The following is a 19,450-nucleotide window of genomic DNA, read 5'->3' as shown; positions in this document are numbered from 1 at the left end:
CCTGTGTCCCAGTTATATATATGATGCAGGGAGTTGTGTGCTTCTAGCTCTTGACTAGGTTCACATGAAGTTTGTGCCATACGATGTAAGGAGGATTCCTGACATGCCTTTCAATGTATGGCTAAGACATATCCCACTCTACACTGATATAGGGGGATCCATCCTCTGGTCCCTCCTCCTCTCCCATTAATTTGGGGAGGGGGGGGTTGGTGAACATCGTAAGCAGGCAGTGATTGGCTGCTACTGATGTTCAGGGTGTTTCCCCAATGATGTCTATATTATGTATGTGGACATGGTAATCACTGGGGTCCTCACTGAGTGTACGCTCAGCAGAGCCTGGGGTAGGATGCAGTGCCACTGCATCCACCCCCATAGACTTCAGAGACATCCACTTCCTAAATGCGTCACTCAGCAGGATGGAGTGTGATGACAAGACACAGCTCGCAATATGTCTGCCAATATGTGTATATATACACACTCTAAATATATATCGGGAGCTTTCCTGGCATAGACTGTGAGCTTATACAAAAAACTTCATGTGAACCTATATATATATATAACAATCAAGAAGATATTCCATAACAAGATTTATATCACAACAACATAGGAGAGGATACTTGCTCCTAGCTCCAAATAGAGTCCAGAAGGGATCAATATATAGTAGAAGAATGTGAGCTTTTAATAGTTAATATAGGCATCACAGAAACCAACATGAATGAAGCGAAAGCAGCAATGACAAGTCAACAATGGTTTAACTATTGATTTTTGGGTCAATGTTTATCGTGCTGACTACACAGCCTAAGCCATCATTATTGCTGGTTGCTACGAAGAATCGGGTCTCTCATTATAATTGTGGATGTTTCTTTTATGAGGACTTCCAGATGTGCCGGTACATAATGCCGACACTTCCTACAAGCCCCCGTTATAGACATCTTACAATAATATACAGTCGATAAGCAAGGATTTTATCTTTCAAAGATTAGAGGTCATCTGTATAAATCTATGTCTCGGTGGTGGATTAAGACAACTAAAGGCCCTCAGTTGTTTCTCAAAAGTGGTCACCCATTCTTCCAGAAACTCTCTCTATATATAATACAGTGGGACATTATAATGAAGACAGAGAGCTGGCCTACAAGTTCTGATAAATTTCCCACAATAAGGGATGTTCTCTTAGTTTTGCAGCAGTTCCACAGCGTTCCCCTTCGGAAGGGCATTACTGGTTCTTGGCATGGAGACTCTCGTCATCCTGAACATCTTTTTTACATTGTCTGCTTTTATGTATTGTGCTGTGTTCTGTTGTTGTAAGTTAATATATTAGTACAAGTCTGAAGTTAAATCATTTTTATGCTATTTAAAAAGGTCTAAGGTAGTGATGGCGAACCTTTTAGCGACCGAGTGCCCAAACTACAACAAAGCCCTGCTTATTTATCGCAAAGTGCCAACACAGAAATGTAATTTGTGATTTATACTCCCTGCTCTGTCATAGTTTTCATTGATACCAGCCCCTGAGGACACCAATAAAGCAGAAAATAGTCGCAGATAGCGCTGTCACTTTAAAATACCTCTGTGCACAGCAAGTCCTGGGCTGTCTAGGACTGCAGGAAGATACCTGGAGTCCTCTCTGGTGATGGCCTGAGTGCCCACAGAAAGGGCTCTGAGTGCCACCTCTGGCACCAGTGCCATAGGTTAGCCATCACTGGTCTAAGGTGTCCAAAATTAAAGGGAGTCTATTACCTTCCCCAGGTAGCATGTTGTAGAGGAATGTACTGCGATTTCACATATACCTTTGTTATTTCTGTCCACAATGAGACAGTTGTTGTAGCCAACACTTGCCCTCAGCACCAGGAGAACTGCTATTCCTGCTTGGACCACAGCCCTCTCCATCAAATAAGTTACAATAAGAATTGTCTTGTGAGATCCATTTGGTTATACTGGAGGGAAGAGTGAAGTTGTCCAGGCAGCCATAGCAGTTCCCCTGGTACTGAGTATACACCATTGGGTACACCAACTGCCTCATTAGCATATGGATTAATTTGGGAATATCTTTTAAATGGCATAATGGATAGAAATAATAAAGGTTTGTAAAAAGTCACATTGCCTATCTCTACAACATCCTTTCAGCAGATTATAATGCTTGGAGAGGTTGCAGACTGCCTTTAGGACTATAGCAGCTGATACTTTAAAGGACATCTACCACCAGGATGAAGGATTGTAAACCAAGCACAGTGACATACTGGTGTGTGCCCCCTCTGGCTGAATCTTCTGTAAGCTTCTTTGGTTGTTTGTTTTTCAAAAAAGCCTTTAAATTATGCAAATAAACCCGAGGGGCTTCAGGCTATTTAGGTGTTAATGAAGCCTTTTGGCTCATTGCATAATTTTTAAATCCTTTTTCTCTTACAAAAAAGAGCATAAGAAGCTAAAACAAGAGCAGATCCTGCCAGAGGGGACACACACTAGTATGGCACTGTGCTTGGTTTACAATCCTTCATCCTGGTGGTAGATGTCCTTTAAGTTTCAGAACCTGCTAAGGTCGGCCTCCATGGTCAGATTGAGATTTGAGGAATTTGGGATTGTGGCTTGACGGCTGGATCAGAGAGCTGCATGGATTTGGACTAGATGCTATGACTATACTGGAAGCTGCTCTTCAGGAGACATCACATACCAGGTCCCTCATAAGTAGTTCCATTTTTTTAAAGTGATGTTTGACAATGTGGACAGTATACTGTGGAGTAGGTGAACACCACACTAATACCAATTATATTAACTGCTTGACCTTAACCTAAATCCTGCCTTTGCTTTGCACTTCTAACACATTCTATTGTTGTATGTAAGAGCTGCCTCAATGGACTGATGTGTCCTTCCTAGTTGTAAGAGTTAGAAAGTACACACGTTTACTCCCTGTATCAATACTTAATCTTATGTTTCTCTTGAAATATAATGAATATGCAATTTTTAAGAAATATTTAATATACCTTTTGTCAGTTGCATATTTTAGGCTCATTTCATTTGATAGAGGAGAGCGTAATGAAAACTAAAAACGAAAGGTGAACGGATGGTCTAACATTCATTTGCTATTCACCGTAGAGTTTAAAGGTTACCTGTCATCAGGACACATTTTTTCACTTAATGAAAGTTTCCCATTCTGCTGGGTTCGTGCCAGCAAACTACATTGAGTCATGGGATAATTCAAGTCCATGTATCATCATCATTATCTCCTCAATGCTTTGCTAGCTCTCACACTCTTCCTTCCTCCCTCCCGCAAATTTGAGCTGACAGAGATTTGCTTCAAGCAGTGGCTCAGCTATTGGCTACATGTGGGAGGGAGGAGGATGGAAGGAGAAAAGAGGAAAATCTAGCAGAGCAGATAATGATGATGATGATTGCAAACTTGTAACAGACGCCCCCCGTGCTAGGAAGACTTTTATGTGTTTTTAAAATTAAGTAGAAGCAGTAATATTAATGATAAAAGGAGATTGCGAATTAGTATTAAACAGCCTGTGGGAACCTGTCATTGGGTGAAATGTGTGATCCCAATGACGGGTTCCCTTTAATGTATGTTCAGTTATCACTGTCAGCTGCACGATTTATTTGCTATTAATAACGGAATCACGGAATGTGTAATGGAACCTGATGCAGCCAGGTGTGAACACAGCCCTACATGTCATAGCCCCAAGTCTTTAGGCATTGTATCATAGAGCAGGAGAAACTCAGCATACTGATACATTATTTATTAGGAGTCAGTATAACTTATCATTTATTGGTTTAAATCCCTGTCCACTTGAGCTCTGGAATCCAGTGGACTGTCCTGACCAATATCTGACTGTTCACAGAAAGAATATAGGACTGCCCCAAGAAAATCCTACTACCTGATTGTGCAGAGACTTAGATCAGTAAATGATGTGTTATACTATTCTGCACAAATCTGTACCTGAGTCTGTTCAGCTCCTCTTGCTCTATAACACAATGCTTGCAGATCGGACATCATGTTTTAAGTAACTGGTTCCATCTAAATCTCAGTTGGGTAATGTCTAGTAGCTGTAAATTAGGATGAGCGAGACCTTTACAAGACTCCAAAATGTATTCCAAAAAAGTCTTTTGGCTGTGCTTAAAGTTTTGTTGTTTTTGTCCTTCATGTATTGCTTATATGTTATTTCCTTATACAGTCTCTGTGCACATTTACATACAGCAGTAGGACAGTAGATGCATAACCCGCACTGGCGTTACTCCCTTACTAATAAACCTAATCAGCATGTGTTGTCCTGCTTATGTCTTTGAACTTAATAGCTTTCTGTTGCTTTTAATGGTTTGTGCAATTCAGGCTAACTGTGTAGATATGTCAAAGAAAGACAAGCGCACGACGAGGAGGTGGAGGACAAAAAGTGTCAGCAAAGATGCAAAAATACAACTTCAGGTACAACATTCATCCGTGCAATTTCTCACTTGAAATTTTCTGCTTTCATGTGTTGCTTTTGCATGCTGCCCCCTGCCTTCTGAACATGTAACGTTGGATAGTGCCACACAAGTTGTGACGTCATTACTTGTACCTCAACCTACCATCATGGCATGTTTGGACCCATAAATTCACTAACTTGGTTTCCTTATAGTGAGTATTTTGATGTTTTAAGTCACCTTTATTTCGGTTGGGGCTAGATGGGGAGGAGACATTACCATACTGGGGATAAAAAAAGGAATGTGATTGGGAGAAGTCTTCTAGTCCTGATGCTTTCTATAAAAAGGGGCACAATCTTGTACAAAGCACTAATTTTGGCTTAGTACCCATAAATATAAACTATATTGACATACAAATTGTAGAGTGTCACCTATCCATTATCTTGACTATAAATAATATGTTGTGTCCTATTAAATATAAATGGGGCTTGAAGAAGCAATAAGATTTGATAGACGCTACTCTCACTTTCTCTAAAAGAGAACATGTGAAGAAACCTACGAAGCTACGATGAGACTCCAGGGTGAAATCTACGACTTCCCAGTTCATTCACATTCTGCTCAGCAAATTTAGTCGAATGACTTGAAAAATTCTTTACACTCAGCAGGAGACAGCAAGTCTCATGAGGAGACTTATATTGCCTTATACTTAGAATCCCAAATGTCCTAGTGAAAATTACATGTCAATGGGCGAGTAGTAGCACCTGGGTCCCAATTCAATATCCCAACATCCAAAGATGTCTTCTAGTGCAATATATCCTACATCGCGTCATTAGGCTTCTTGAAACTCATGATTCATGTTAGGGGGGCTGTCTTTTAAGGTAGTAAAAAGAGGCATTGTTTATTTGTATATCTCAGAATCTTATAGTGGGGCATCAATGGCTTTAAGTCTCCCCACGCAATTAAGGCGACCTTAATTGGCAAAGTCTCCTTAAAGGGTTATTCCCACGAAGACCAGATTCTTAAAGAAAACCTACCATTTGATGTTGTGCATTATGAAGCAAACATACCTTGAGAATGCTGTAGTTACACTGATGCAGGATCATATCTTGGTTAATCCCTGAGCTGAGTGGTTTTACTGAAAAAACAAATTGTAACATTGAGGACCCTGGGAAAGCTGGGTCACGCTGCCTGCCTAGATAAACACATTACACCGAACTTTTAATAACAAATGGAGGTTAGTCAAGACATGACTAATCAACCTGAGCTGGATCACTCATACACAGCATCTGGGGGATCCTCTCCTGCAGTGAATAACTCACAAAGTGCTGAACCAGCCAGAGAAGCGACATAGCTTCATTAACATAATGTTATATCTGTTTTACCAGCAAAACCACTCAGCTCAGGGATTAACCAAGATATGATCCTGCATATGTTTGTTTCATAATGCATCAAATCAAATGGTAGGTTCCCTTTAAATATACTCAGGATAGCAGTCACACATTTTGTAATTCACTGTTATTAACAAAAAATACAGCATTTCACAGATATAAGTCCAACATCAGTCCTGGTGTATACAATTTTGGTTGTCCCTGGATAGGGCTGTAAATCTTCTGACTATGGTTGGATTCTTCTCATGAATAGCTTCTCTTGTCTGCATGCTGCAGTGCTTTCTGCCCCTGCCCCTCCCCCTTGCTTTATAAGACCAGCTCAGACACAGGCACTTCCTGCCAGGAAGCAACATGCATAGACTTATATGCATGTTAGGCTATATTCACACGAACGTATGGGGGACGTATATACGGCCGCCGTATATACGGCCGATATACGTCCCCCATACACTTCTATGGGCGCACGGCACCCTACGGGAGCGGTACGGTGCCGCACACGTGCGGCACCGTACCGTTCCGTACCCGGGAAAAAAATAGGACCTGTCCTATCTTTTCCCGTAATACGGCGCCGTGCGCCATAGGTTGCTATGGAGAGGGGCGGGGGTGAGCTGCGCTCACCTCCTCCTCCTCTCCCCGTACACTGCCGTTGCCCGCTACGGTACGGTACGGGCGGGCAGCGGCAGTGTGAATGTAGCCTTACTCTACAAACTACAGACATATAAAGGGGGGGGATCTGTTGTTTGACATAGCTCTCATTACATTGAGACAGGGTCTAATGCAGTTGTATTGCAGTATTTATCAGTGATCAGACACCTTGGGGGAGGGGGGGATAATGCAAAAACGTGTAAAAGTGTAAATAAAAAGTGATCAAAAAGCCATAGTCACTAAAATGGAATGTAAACATCAGCTTGTCCTGCAAAAAACTACAACTTACCCAGCTCCATATACTAATATATGAAAAAGATAAAGGCATCAGTTTATGATGTTCTAGTAAAAAAATAATAATAATAATTTTATGTTTTGTAAAGGTGTGAAAAAAACTAAATGTTATTAATTTGTTATCTATGTAATTGTAGTGGCCCAATGTGGTCAGCTGCACCACATTTGGAAGTCAGATTTGGCAATATAGCTCAAAGTGCTCTTACTCATCTTAGACTTAAGAAAGTTTGGTTTCTTTGTGTGGTCTTTTATTTGTTTGATTTTTTGTGTGTGGTTCACAGAAATCTACACATTGGGGGGATTTAACAAAGTGTCTCAGGTTCCGCCAGTTTCTAGCTGGAAAACACTAGTATTTTGCTGCACCAGATTTATCAGGGTCATGATGAATTCTGGTGCAGGATAACACTGTCGGTTCCTACTTTAGACTAAACTGTGCGCCAGAATTTTGGCCGCACGGACGATTTCTCATAAGCCACACCCCTTTCTCATGAGGCAACGCCCATAGACAGTGTTTTAGGCGCAAAATCACCAGAATTGTGGCTCAAGTGCGTTAATACATCCCCAACTTTTCCTAAACAAAAAACATCTTTGTTGCCCAGAAAGACCAAAGATCACATTGAAGATCTACTTATACTTCCCTTGTATAAAAAATATAGTGTTATTGGTTGTTAAGGCAACCTATTTAATAAATTTAGCTCAATTATTGTTATTCCTTCAAAAAATATAAATGTACATGTATATTACAACCAGTATTACAACTAGTATTGCCCAGTGGAGACAATCTCTTCGCGTGGTGTTGCCTGCTGGATGACAGGGCTGGTGCTGAATCCCCCTCGTCATTTCCCTGCAGGACCTGGAATGACATAACTCAGATCTTGCCGCCCGAGAGGTGATATATATTTTATATATGATGATATATAACACCTATGTCCTGACCTTGCACTATCCTCAGTCCATGGGATCTTACCAGCACATGGGTCCATAGGGTGCGGGGGCCTTACTAGGAGGAGAGGGGTTGCATCTTTCTATAGTTAACCTCAGCCAGAAGAGAGACTTGTTACACACTTGTACCCAGCTGTCTAATATTTCTTAAAGAGGTTGCCCAAGATGGATATTCTGGCCCTCGGGACCTAAGGTGCAGCCATGTGTCTTCCTGATATTTAATTCTGAGTTTTTTCTATTTCTATGGGGAATCCGATGAGAAACACACCAGGAAAAATGTTGCATGTGAAACCACTATAGATTTTTATTAAATGCAAATCACATTTGTTGACTTTCATATAGATGGACATCAATAAGTCATTTTATTCTCTATTTTAAGAGTCAGATAGTGGTGGTGATGTTACTAGTTCTATCCCTGGAGCTTACATGTGGAAGAGTAAATAATATTCTGATGAAATATGAATGGCTTGTCTGTATTAGACTTTCCTTTGAAGTTCAGGTCAGGGTAGCAGTAAAATATTTAGCAAGGACATATCCTTTGCTGGTTGAGCAGACTGATATAGTCCTGTGATATTGATGAATGCTCCATATTGCACCATTATAATGGTTGAATTTTCCTAGGTACCTCTCAGCGCTTCAATGTCCCCGATCCGGCTGCACGCCTCCAACCCTAACCTCTATGCAGATGTTGAGTTCCAGAACCCTCCAAGTCATGTGACCGATGCCCTGGAGTTTGCATCTGATTATACCAAGCTGCAGGAAGAATTTTGCCTATTGGCACAGAAAGGTATATTTGGAGAGAACAGAAGACGATATTTATTTTATGGGTCATTAAATATTCATTATATGTAATAAAAGGAAGGATTATCTGTTTAAACAAACAACATTAAAACAAAATGGTTTAATTATATTTTAAAGGTTTAAATAATTAAGAAAGAAGAAGCATCTGTCAGCTTACACTATCATCTCACATGGAATCAACTTTTAATGGATTCTGGTGTGTTGCGTGGGTCTGATGAGGAGTGAATTCCTGAGTATGGGGGATGTATAGGGTATAACTTGGAGAAGCAGCTAGGAGGTCTTGTAGGGTTACATGTGGGGGATAACTGAAGTTTATATCAAAGATATATAAATGGATGTTTCTCATGGTTTAAATTTAGAAATGGATTCTCTAGGCAGTGGGCAATGGAGGTACAGCGAAGGCTGAGAGTAGACTAACTGGGCATGGAGTAAATTCCGAAATATGCAGTTTTAAGCAGGCACTGAAATTATTTTCCTAGGATCTTCGATTTTCATTAATTTCCCTGCTCAAGCATCCTCTGAAAAAGAGCCTTAGTTTACCTGATTATAGGAGATTACGTTCTCTAGTTTTTTGTACGTTGACAATTGTCTAGCTTGTCAATCTGTAGACCTCTATAAGAAGTCAATGGAACCAATGTATAATGGCCCCTGGCGTGCAAGTCATACCTTCTGGTGAATGGTATGATGCTACTTTTTTGCCCGTTTACACCTCACGCTGGACACAAAAAGTGGCGGGAAGGGTAACAAAACATAGCAGGACATGGACAACACGGCCTACTCGTGATTGGCATAGATTTTAATTCCTGTTTGGGAGTGATGCACCAAATTTATTAAGAGGTCAACCTGTTCATTCTGGAGCATGTGGCGCTACCGGAGCTGCAAATTAAGACCAACAAACAAAGCACTGGACTACCATGAGGAATCCTACCGTCAGAAGTAGATATGAGGGAAGATTCCTCCTGCCTACCTCTGCCCTAATCTGTAATTTAATAATCCTGAAAACTAACCTAACTTGTTGAAAAGTTTATTTTATTAATATGTTAATTCGCTGCAAAGGCTACCAGGCCATGTACTAGTCTGGTCCGGCACTGGGAGCTAAGGCTACTCAACCAAGTAGCCTCTGGAGTTAATTTACATATTACTATTTTAATAAGTTAGGTTAGTTCCCAGCATTATTACATTACAGATCAGGGCAGAGGCAGGCAGGAGGAATCTACCATCATATACATTTCTAATGGTAGATTCCTCATGGTAGGTTTCCTTTTAATACATTGACCCCCATTGTTTTCGTAAGAATTTTTTTTGCTCTTGCTTTCTCTAACTACACTTTCCTCATCAGCCCCTTGATTAAACGGGGTCCTCATGTGGTCTGACCCAAATCTGGGTTTTGCAGCCAGATCCTGTTGCAGTGAGCTCTGCAGATTTTTGTGGCAGATAACCTTTAAAAGAAGCATCACAAAAGCGAGTGTGTGAGCTTGGCGCGAGTGTGCATTGATCCCAAGTGGGTGCAGTGTCTTAAGTGTGACTTAGGTTTAAGGGACTTAAGTTTGAGGGGCTTTAGCAGGTAACTGCTGTGTTTTGTGTTACTTTGACTGTAGATTCTTCTTTCTGTGCATATTTCTATTGTAATCCTCATTAGAATAATGGACTCCATAAGTGGCATTGCTACACGGTGTACATCCTGTGCCATGTATGCTTTCCTTGAACAGCCGTTCGAGGGGGAATACTGCTGTGTGGGGTGTGTGAAAATTGCTCATCTGGAAGCCCAGATTCTGGATCTAAATGAGCAAGTTTCAAGGCTGCGGGCAATTGATAATATGGAACGAAGTTTGCTGCTCCTGGAGCACAAACTCTCTGGGGAAGATGGGTGTGGGGAGGGAAGTATGGAGGTGCAGAGTGATGGGGTAGCTAGTTGGGTAACATGTAGAAGGCGGGGTAGAGGGAAGAGTTGTAGGGAGTCTAGTCCTGATCTGGTGCACCCCAATAAGTTTGCCAGGCTGGCGGATGAGGGGGATATCAGCTCTGGGGTAGCAATGCTGCAGAAAGACGTGGCCGCTAGCAACCAGGGGAATGTCTGCTCCAGTAAGAAGGGTAATGGAAGCACAGGCAAGGTCAGACAGGTGCTGGTAGTGGGAGATTCGATTATTAGGGGAACACACAGGGCAATCTGTCACAAAGACCGTGCATACCGAACAGTGTGTTGTTTGCCGGGTGCTCGGGTTCGGCATGTTGCGGATCGGGTTGACGGATTACTGGGAGGGGCTGGTGAGGAACCAGCGGTCATGGTCCACATTGGCACTAATGACAAGGTAACAGGTAGGTGGAAGGTCCTTAAAAATGATTTCAGAGATTTAGGCCATAAGCTCAGGGCAAGGACCTCAAAGGTAATTTTCTCCGAAATACTACCTGTACCACGTGCCACACCAGAAAGGCAGCGGGAGATCAAGGAGGTAAATAAGTGGCTCAAAAGTTGGTGTAGGAAGGAGGGTTTTGGGTTCATGGAGAACTGGACTGACTTTTCTGTTGGCTACAGGCTCTACAGTAGGGATGGGTTGCACCTCAATGGGGAGGGGGCCGCTGTTTTAGGGGAAAAAATGGCTAGAAGGTTGGAGGAGTGTTTAAACTAGAGACCTGGGGGGAGGGCAACTACACTTGTGCAGGGCAAATAGACAGTGTACATAGAGAGCTGGGAAGAGTCATAGTCCATGGGGGAGGAAGGGGGGCTGGAATGAGATTGGGGAATAAGGACATAAGGAATACGGACAGGGGAAACCATATAAAGTGCATATACACAAATGCCAGAAGCCTCACAAACAAAATGGAGGAACTGGAACTCTTGATGTTGGAGCGAAAATATGATATAGTGGGTATCAGCGAGAAATGGCTGGACAGTAGCTATGACTGGGCTGTTGCTATAGATGGTTATAGTCTTTTTAGAAAGGATCGTATAAATAAAAAAGGGGGAGGGGTTTGTATATGTGAATTCTCGCCTCAAGCCCGTCCTGCGAGATGACATCAGTAACGCAAATGTGGAGTCCTTATGGGTGGAGATAAGGGGAGGGAAAAAGAATAATAAAATATTACTAGGGGTTTGTTATAAGGCTCCAAATATAATGGAGGCAGCAGAGGAAATGCTGATAAGTGAAATGGATGCGGCTTCAAAGCATGGTGAAGTACTTATCATGGGGGACTTCAATTACCCAGATATTGACTGGGGGGCAGAAACATGCAGGTCCTTCAAAGGCAGCAGGTTCTTGTCAACAACAAAAGACAATTACCTGTCGCAACTAGTCCTGGAGCCAACAAGAGGGGGGGGCACTGCTGGACCTTATCCTTACCAACAGACCTGATAGGGTATCAAAACTACAGGTTGGGGGGAACCTGGGGAATAGTGATCATAATATCATTGATTTTGTATTATGCTTTACTAAGAGCGTTAGTGAAGGGGCAACCAACACTCTAAACTTCAGGAGGGCAAATTTTCAGCAACTAAGGGAAAACCTTAAAGGCATAGACTGGGATAATGTTCTCAAAGACAAAAGTACACCCCAAAAATGGGACTTTTTCTTATATATTCTGAAAAAGTCCTGTGAGAAACACATACCTTATGGGAAAAAGCCTAAAAGGAACAAGAAAAACCCTATGTGGCTAACTAGTCTTGTAAGGAAAGCAATAAGCGAGAAAGGTAAAGCGTTTAAGAGGCTAAAACATGAAGGTAGCGATGAGGCATTACAAGATTATAGAGAGAAAAATAAATCCTGTAAAAAGCAGATAAAGGCCGCAAAAATAGAGACTGAGAGAAATATTGCCAGGGAGAGCAAAAATAATCCCAAATTATTTTTCAAGTATATAAATGATAAGAAACTAAAAACAGAGAGTGTGGGTCCCCTTAGAAATAACATGGGGGTCATGGTGGAAGGAGATGAGGAAAGGGCCAATCTACTGAATGTCGCCTTCTCAACTGTCTTTACCCAGGAAATTCCCCTGGTGGAAGACACAATGAGGAATAATGTTAATTCTTTTTATAATGTCAACAGTTTAACCCAGGAAGAGGTACGGCGCCGCCTCGCAACCACTAAGATAGATAAATCACCTGGGCCAGATGGCATACACCCCTGGGTTCTGCATGAATTATGTACGGTGATAGACAAACCGTTATTTTTAATATTTGAAGATTCACTGAGGACTGGTTATGTTCCACAGGACTGGCGCATAGCAAATGTGGTACCAATATACAAAAAAGGATCAAAAAGCGATCCTGGAAACTACAGACCCGTGAGTCTAACTGCTGTGGTGGGGAAAATATTTGAGGGGTTTATTAGAGATGCTATCCTGGAGTATCTCACTGTGCACAACCTTATAACCCAGCGTCAGCATGGGTTTATGAGAGATCGCTCCTGTCAGACTAATCTGATTGGTTTCTACGAGGAGGTAAGTTCAAGACTGGATCTGGGGGACGCTGTGGATGTTGTGTATCTGGACTTTTCAAAGGCATTTGACACCGTGCCACATAAAAGGTTGGTATATAAAATGAGACTGCTGGGAATAGGAGAAAATCTGTGTATTTGGGTAAGTAATTGGCTTAGTGATAGAAAACAGAGGGTGGTCATTAATGGCACATTCTCAGATTGGGTTGATGTCACCAGTGGAGTGCCACAGGGGTCAGTATTGGGGCCACTTCTTTTTAATATTTTTATTAATGACCTTGTAGTGGGTTTACACAGTCAAGTTTCAATATTTGCAGATGATACTAAGCTGTGTAAAGTAATAAATACTGAGGTCGATAGTTTAGCATTACAGAGGGATTTGTGGAAGCTTGAGGGATGGGCAGAGAAATGGTTGATGAGGTTTAATGTAGATAAATGTAAAGTTATGCACTTGGGCCATGGAAACAAAAAGTATAATTATGTTCTAAACGGTCAATTACTTAGTAAAACTGAAGCTGAAAAGGACTTGGGGGTATTGGTGGATGGTAAACTTAATTTTAGTGACCAGAGCCAGGCGGCTGCTGCTAAAGCAAATAAAATAATGGGATGTATCAAGAGAGGAATAGATTCTCATGATAAAGACATAGTTTTGCCCTTATACAAATCCCTGGTCAGACCACACATGGAATATTGTGGACAGTTTTGGGCACCAGTGTATAAAAAGGATATAGTAGAGCTGGAACGGGTGCAGAGGAGAGCAACCAGGATTATTAGGGGAATGGGGGAACTAGAATACACTGACAGATTAAAAAATTTGGGATTATTCAGTTTAGAAAAAAGACGACTGAGGGGAGACCTCATTACAATGTACAAATACCTGAACGGACAGTACAAGGATCTCTCCAAAGATCTTTTTATACCTCGGCCTGTGACCAGGACAAGGGGGCATCCTCTACGCTTAGAGGAGAGGCGATTTTACCATCAACATAGACAAAGGTTCTTTACTGTAAGAGCAGTGAGACTATGGAACTCTCTGCCGCAGGAGGTTGTTATGGCCGACTCTATGGACATGTTCAAGAGAGGCCTGGATGCCTTTCTGGAGAGAAAAAATATCACGGGTTATGGGGATAAAACATTTATTTAATTCTTAAAGGTTGGACTTGATGGACTTGCGTCTCCTTCCAGCCTTATATACTATGATACTATGATACTATGATACTATGATAATGCTTTAGGTAGCCTCTAGAAAGTTGGGTCATGCAACACGTTTTCTCCCTCTGCATTATTTTCTAAACACTATTGTTCTTCATATGTGAACTAGTCTTCAGCACCTTAGGCCATGTAATCATTTCGTTTGGATTGCTGGTTTGTCTGCCCTAGATAATGCATAGTAGATTTTAATTTTATTTTTGTTTGTTTACTTGCCGTTTCCAGTCCATTCCCTCCTGAAATCTGCCTATAACACCATTGCCATTGAGAAGGAAAAGATGAAGCAGATGGTTTCCGAACAGGATTACGGCATCCAGAATACACAGATTGCTCGCCTAAGACAGTCACTTTCTCAGGTATGTTTTATCTTGAATTACAAGACACCTTTCCACATCGCTGCGGTAGAAACTAATTAGTGAGACCCCTTGTGAACATCCGCCATATGCTGAGCGCTAAAGATGTCACGATACAGTATTAAATTAAATCTTGCTGGTTAAAAATCTAAGCAAACCCCTATATTGTTAACCCAAACGTTTATAATAATAATAATTCTTTATTTATATAGTGCACACAGATTACTCAGCGCTGCACAAAGCTTATCAAATCAGTCCCTGTCCCCATGGGGCTCACAATCTAAACAACCTTACAGTATGTTTTGGAATGTGGGAGGAAACCGGAGTACCCAGAGGAAACCCACGCAAACACACAGAGAACATACAAACTCTTTGCAGATGTTCACCTGGGTGGGATTCAAACCCAGGACACCAGCACTGCAAGGCAGAAGTGCTACCCACTCAGCCACCGTGCCGCCCTGTTCTCTTGGCCCTCCCTGAACCTCCCCAAACCTGTAAAAGTTTAGTATAAGTGACCAACCCCCTTATCAAGGCACTGGTGAAGGACAGTTCCAACTCTAAGTGCTTGGAAGATCTAATTTAGTGGCTGCAGATTTGGGGATGTTCTTTTAACAATATTTACCTTTAACTTTTTAACAGACTTTGCAAAAATAAATTGTAATGTCGATGGCAAGTGACTACTTGGTGGTTTTAATGGTATCGGGCTGCAGCGGGTGTACACTGTCTACACATCACTGCTGAAGCCTCTGTACACTGTACAGAGATCAGAGACCATAGACTAGAGATAAGGACGAAATTTTATAAGTAGAAGTGTACATTTTATATAGAATTTTTTATAGGGCTGTTTAAAAAAAATAAATAAACCTGGACAACCCCTTTAACAAAAACTCATGTTAAAGCCTCACAAAGTGAATAAAGTCTAATCACGTCTTAACAATTACTGTGGAAGATGACCTGGGGGTTTCCCTGGTACAGGAGGATAATCCACGCCCAGGTTATTCTGACTATGAAAGATGCAAAAAGTAATTTTCTTTATATGAGTATTACAGGTCGTCTTCAACTTTTTTTTTTTTTTTTTTTTATCTTGAAGGCCCTGAACCACAACTCCGAATTGAGAAGTCGCCTGAACAGAATACATTCAGAATCTGTCATCTCCGACCAAGTTGTCAGTGTCAACATTATCGCAAGTCCAGATGAGGTTATTATCTTGTAGACTGTAGTAGGCACCAGTCCAATGTTTTTATCTGGGAGTTCTCCACTTCAGTTTTTTTTTTACGATCAACACTTCTTAGAAATGGCAAATGATATAAGATCTGGCATCCTATTTGTAAAGTGTCTTTGGCCTAACCCCATTCAAGTGAATGGAGGTGACTTGCAGTAACAAGCAGCCACTGGGTATAGTAGTTTGTAGGCTTCTTTCACATGAATGTATGCTACACATAGCGGCGTATGGGGTCAGCACTAGATTGTGCTGACTGTGACTGTGAAGAGGACACAAATGTTCTTCGGAAGTCTTCTGATTGTAGAAAGTGGACCTCCCATCAATTTGCTATAGGTCCAATCCTATAGATAGGTTATCAATAAATGAATCCTAGAACACCTTTTAGACCTTTCCTTCCTATGTGAGGCTGAGTGTGCCAATAACAAGTGCCTTCATCTGCTTGAGTATGCCAAGCTTGTGTCTAGAATAAACTAAACACTTAGGAACTCATTCCCAGGCAGAATGGAAACTATGGTTAAACAAATGAAGTATCTCGTTATAATTGTTATTCATTAAGTCTTTCAGGAGCTCTAATGAATTTTTGATATCTTTTCAATTTGCTAAGATGTGGCTTGAATATTATCAGATTCACTATGAGGATTTGTCGTAAAACAACAAGAAGTAATACATTTCAGTGATACATGCAGAGGCAGATTAAAGGAAACCTACCACTTGTAGTGGCAGGTTTCCGATGGCAATACCGAGCACCAGCTCAGGGTAAGCTGGTGCCGGAGCTTATTTTTGTTAGTGTTTTAAACCGCGGTATCGCGGTTTACAACACTTTTTAAACTTTATAGCCGGCGCAGGGAGGTACGCGCTCGGCGCTTACCATGCGCGCGGCTCTCCTTCACTTCCTATGTAGCCGCGTGCACGGTAAGCGCCGAGCGCGTACCTCCCTGCGCCGGCTATAAAGTTTAAAAAGTGTTTTAAACCGCGATACCACGGTTTAAAACACTAACAAAAATAAGCTCCGGTATTTCCATCAGAAACCTGCCACTTCAAGTGGTAGGTTTCCTTTAAATGTCCCATGGGCCCCGGGCTGTTCACACGATTAGGGCTCTCCCAGCATCCAAACCAACATGTGCCGGATGTAAGGACTTAAGTGCTACTCTATATCCTCTATATCCTTAATCTTGTACTGTTCATAATATAAAGTTAATGAGGAACTTCAATCCTGCTCTTATAACCCATCTATTTAGAAAAGCCGATCACGTTCCTGAAATGCATAAAACCTTCTACCCCGACTACCGTCCAGACCAGATCTCTCAGACAGTGCAGGAGTTGTGGATGCTGCCCCTGGCCCGGCCTCTGTGCTCTGCAGCTGATCTCGCCCTCATACTCTAAATACTTGCGTATAAGCAGAGGCTCCTAATTTTACTACCAAAAAAAAACTGGGAAACATTATTACTGAAAAGTCCACTGCAGAGCCCCCTTTAATTGAATGTTTTCCCCAGATGCCCCCTTTTAATAAAATGTCCACCCTAGATGTGCCCCTTAATAATAATAATAATTCTTTATTTATATAGCGCACACAGATTACGCAGCGCTGCACAAAGCATACTAAATTGGTCCCTGTCCCCATGGGGCTCACAATCTAAACAACCTAACAGTATGTTTTGGAGTGTGGGAGGAAACCGGAGTAGTCGGAGGAAACCCACTCAAACACGGAGAGAACATACAAACTCTTTGCAGATGTTGACCTGGGTGGGATTTGAACCCAAGACCCCAGTGCTGCAAGGCAGAAGTGCTACTCACTCAGCCACCGTGCCGCCCTGCAATGAAATGTCCAACCCAGATGGCCCCCTTTAATGAAATGTCCACCACAAATGCCCCCTTTTAATGTAAAGTCGACAACAGGGCCCTCTTTAAAGAAAAACAAAACTAAACTCACCTTCAGGATTCTTCTCACTGGCCCCGTGGTTTGGTCTTCTCCTTGCAGCTTCCGGCCTGTGCACATCACTAGGATGCTGTGGTGTTGCAGCCGCATGACATCATAGTGTAAGGGCCTGCACAGCGCATACACTATGAGGTCAAGCGCGCACGACACTGCTCTATCCTAGTGATGCAACTGGGCCGGAAAAGCAGAAGACAGAGCTGTGGGGTCTGGGAGAAGAAGACGGAAGGTGAGTATAGATTTTTTAAGACTGAAGGCAGATCTTCATATAGGGCCTGGGTATAGGAGGGGGGTGACCTCCATAGGCCAGGGTGTCCGCCCATACTGCCTATATGAAGATCCGCCATTGTGCAGAGTTCACATTGTGGTATATTTTATATTCCATTTTTAATAAAACCATGACAGGAGAATACATTGTTATCATCATAATAACGTGAATGCTATGTATTAGTTAAAGAAAATCTACCATCAAAATCTGTCATGATATGTATTCTTTTGTATAATTGTTTTTTATTATGATAATTATACCTTTAATTATAATGATCAACAACCTAAAAATATAGTATCATAGCAATTTTTCTACCCTTGAGGTCGAGAGCAATAAAAATCCTTTGTAAATTAAAATTTAAAACGGGGAGTCATGGGGTCGTTTTTTTTTTTTTGGATTGGCGATTCTGTTTCCAGTGAATGTTGACACCATAAATTGCGGTATCATTTCTCCTGTAATATTCTCGGTTACTAATGATCTTACTAGAAGTAACCTGCCTGGGAGTTACTTTTTCTCACAAGTTGAGTGAGAAATGCCCTGCAGTGATTAGTGTGCATCATTATCTCCTCAATTAGTGAGATTGCCTTTAACCGGTAATGAACTTTAGCATTGTAAACCCTGGCTAACAGTGAGAGATAAATCTTCTGAATCATTTCTCTCATGTACATCTATAATTAGCCTATTAACTAGATACATTTCTGCTAAAAACAGCAGTACACCCCCTTCATTCTAAGAGGTTGATCTTGGCGATTATAAAGGAATAACTAATAGCCTATGCTATACTGATTTTAAAAATGCCTTTGGCTGCATTCTGAATACTGTCACTACATTATAAAGAATTATTTCACATTGCCTGGCTCCGTGCCATCCGCAAGTGGTAAGTCCGACAGTGGGAAGGGACAGCACCTGTGTCTCAGTCTCCTCATGTATTCTTCCTCCCCTCCACCCCCTACCTGCTTAATGCACATGGCAGAACGAGTGGAGGGGCAGATGGAGTTGGATAACTGTGGAGGGAGAGGAGACTGAGACACAGACACACAGGCTGCTGCAGCTGCCCCCTTCCCCGTACTCACCACACATTGCTGGCAGGGAGCCAGGTTTTATAGAGTAATGGCAGTATTCTGAATGCTGACAAAAGTTTTTTTTAAATCCGCATAGCTTGATAATTGTTATTTAATCAAATTTGTTTGGAATGTAGTAGGAAGGTCTGGTAGTAGCAGGGCTGAGAGGGGGGTTAATGGAGGGGTGAGGTTGTAATCGAGAGGACCACAAGAGTTTGTGGGCCAACTGGAGGGGATGGGTACTCGGCAAGAGAGGGGATGTTTTGTTTTGTTTTTGATTTATGAATACCAAGGTATTTATTTGGAACGTTAGGGGACTTGGGGAAACTACAAAAAGAATTGCCATCTTCGATTGCATATATAGACATCTGCCAGCTATAGTAGTACTAACGGAAACACACTTTACTCAGGATACCATATGGAGTTTACAACGAAAATGGATAGGTATTAAGTATCATTCATGGCATACCAATCTTTCAAGGGGTGTCAGTGTATTGATTCATCACAAAATTGACCTT

The 19,450-nt window shown here is 41.8% G+C and overlaps 1 protein-coding gene across 2 annotated transcripts in view; it reads left to right on the top strand.

Moving 5' to 3' along the window:
- The window catches only part of OSBPL6 (oxysterol binding protein like 6), a 161,835-nt gene that overhangs the window by 110,297 nt on the left and 32,088 nt on the right, over positions 1–19,450 (top strand). The window contains exons 10-13 of one of the 2 annotated variants that reach the window (XM_072121609.1): positions 4,319–4,411; positions 8,280–8,445; positions 14,321–14,451; positions 15,539–15,646. In XM_072121609.1, the coding sequence (XP_071977710.1) occupies positions 4,319–4,411; positions 8,280–8,445; positions 14,321–14,451; positions 15,539–15,646 (498 nt within the window). The remainder of the gene's footprint in view (positions 1–4,318; positions 4,412–8,279; positions 8,446–14,320; positions 14,452–15,538; positions 15,647–19,450) is intronic. The other variant, XM_072121611.1, reaches the window with a different exon arrangement.

The sequence above is a fragment of the Engystomops pustulosus genome, chromosome 8, assembly GCF_040894005.1.
Source record: "Engystomops pustulosus chromosome 8, aEngPut4.maternal, whole genome shotgun sequence".
NCBI lineage: Eukaryota > Metazoa > Chordata > Amphibia > Anura > Leptodactylidae > Engystomops > Engystomops pustulosus.
Note: the sequence above shows the minus strand (reverse complement) of the source record. Positions and strands in the feature narration are given on the sequence as shown.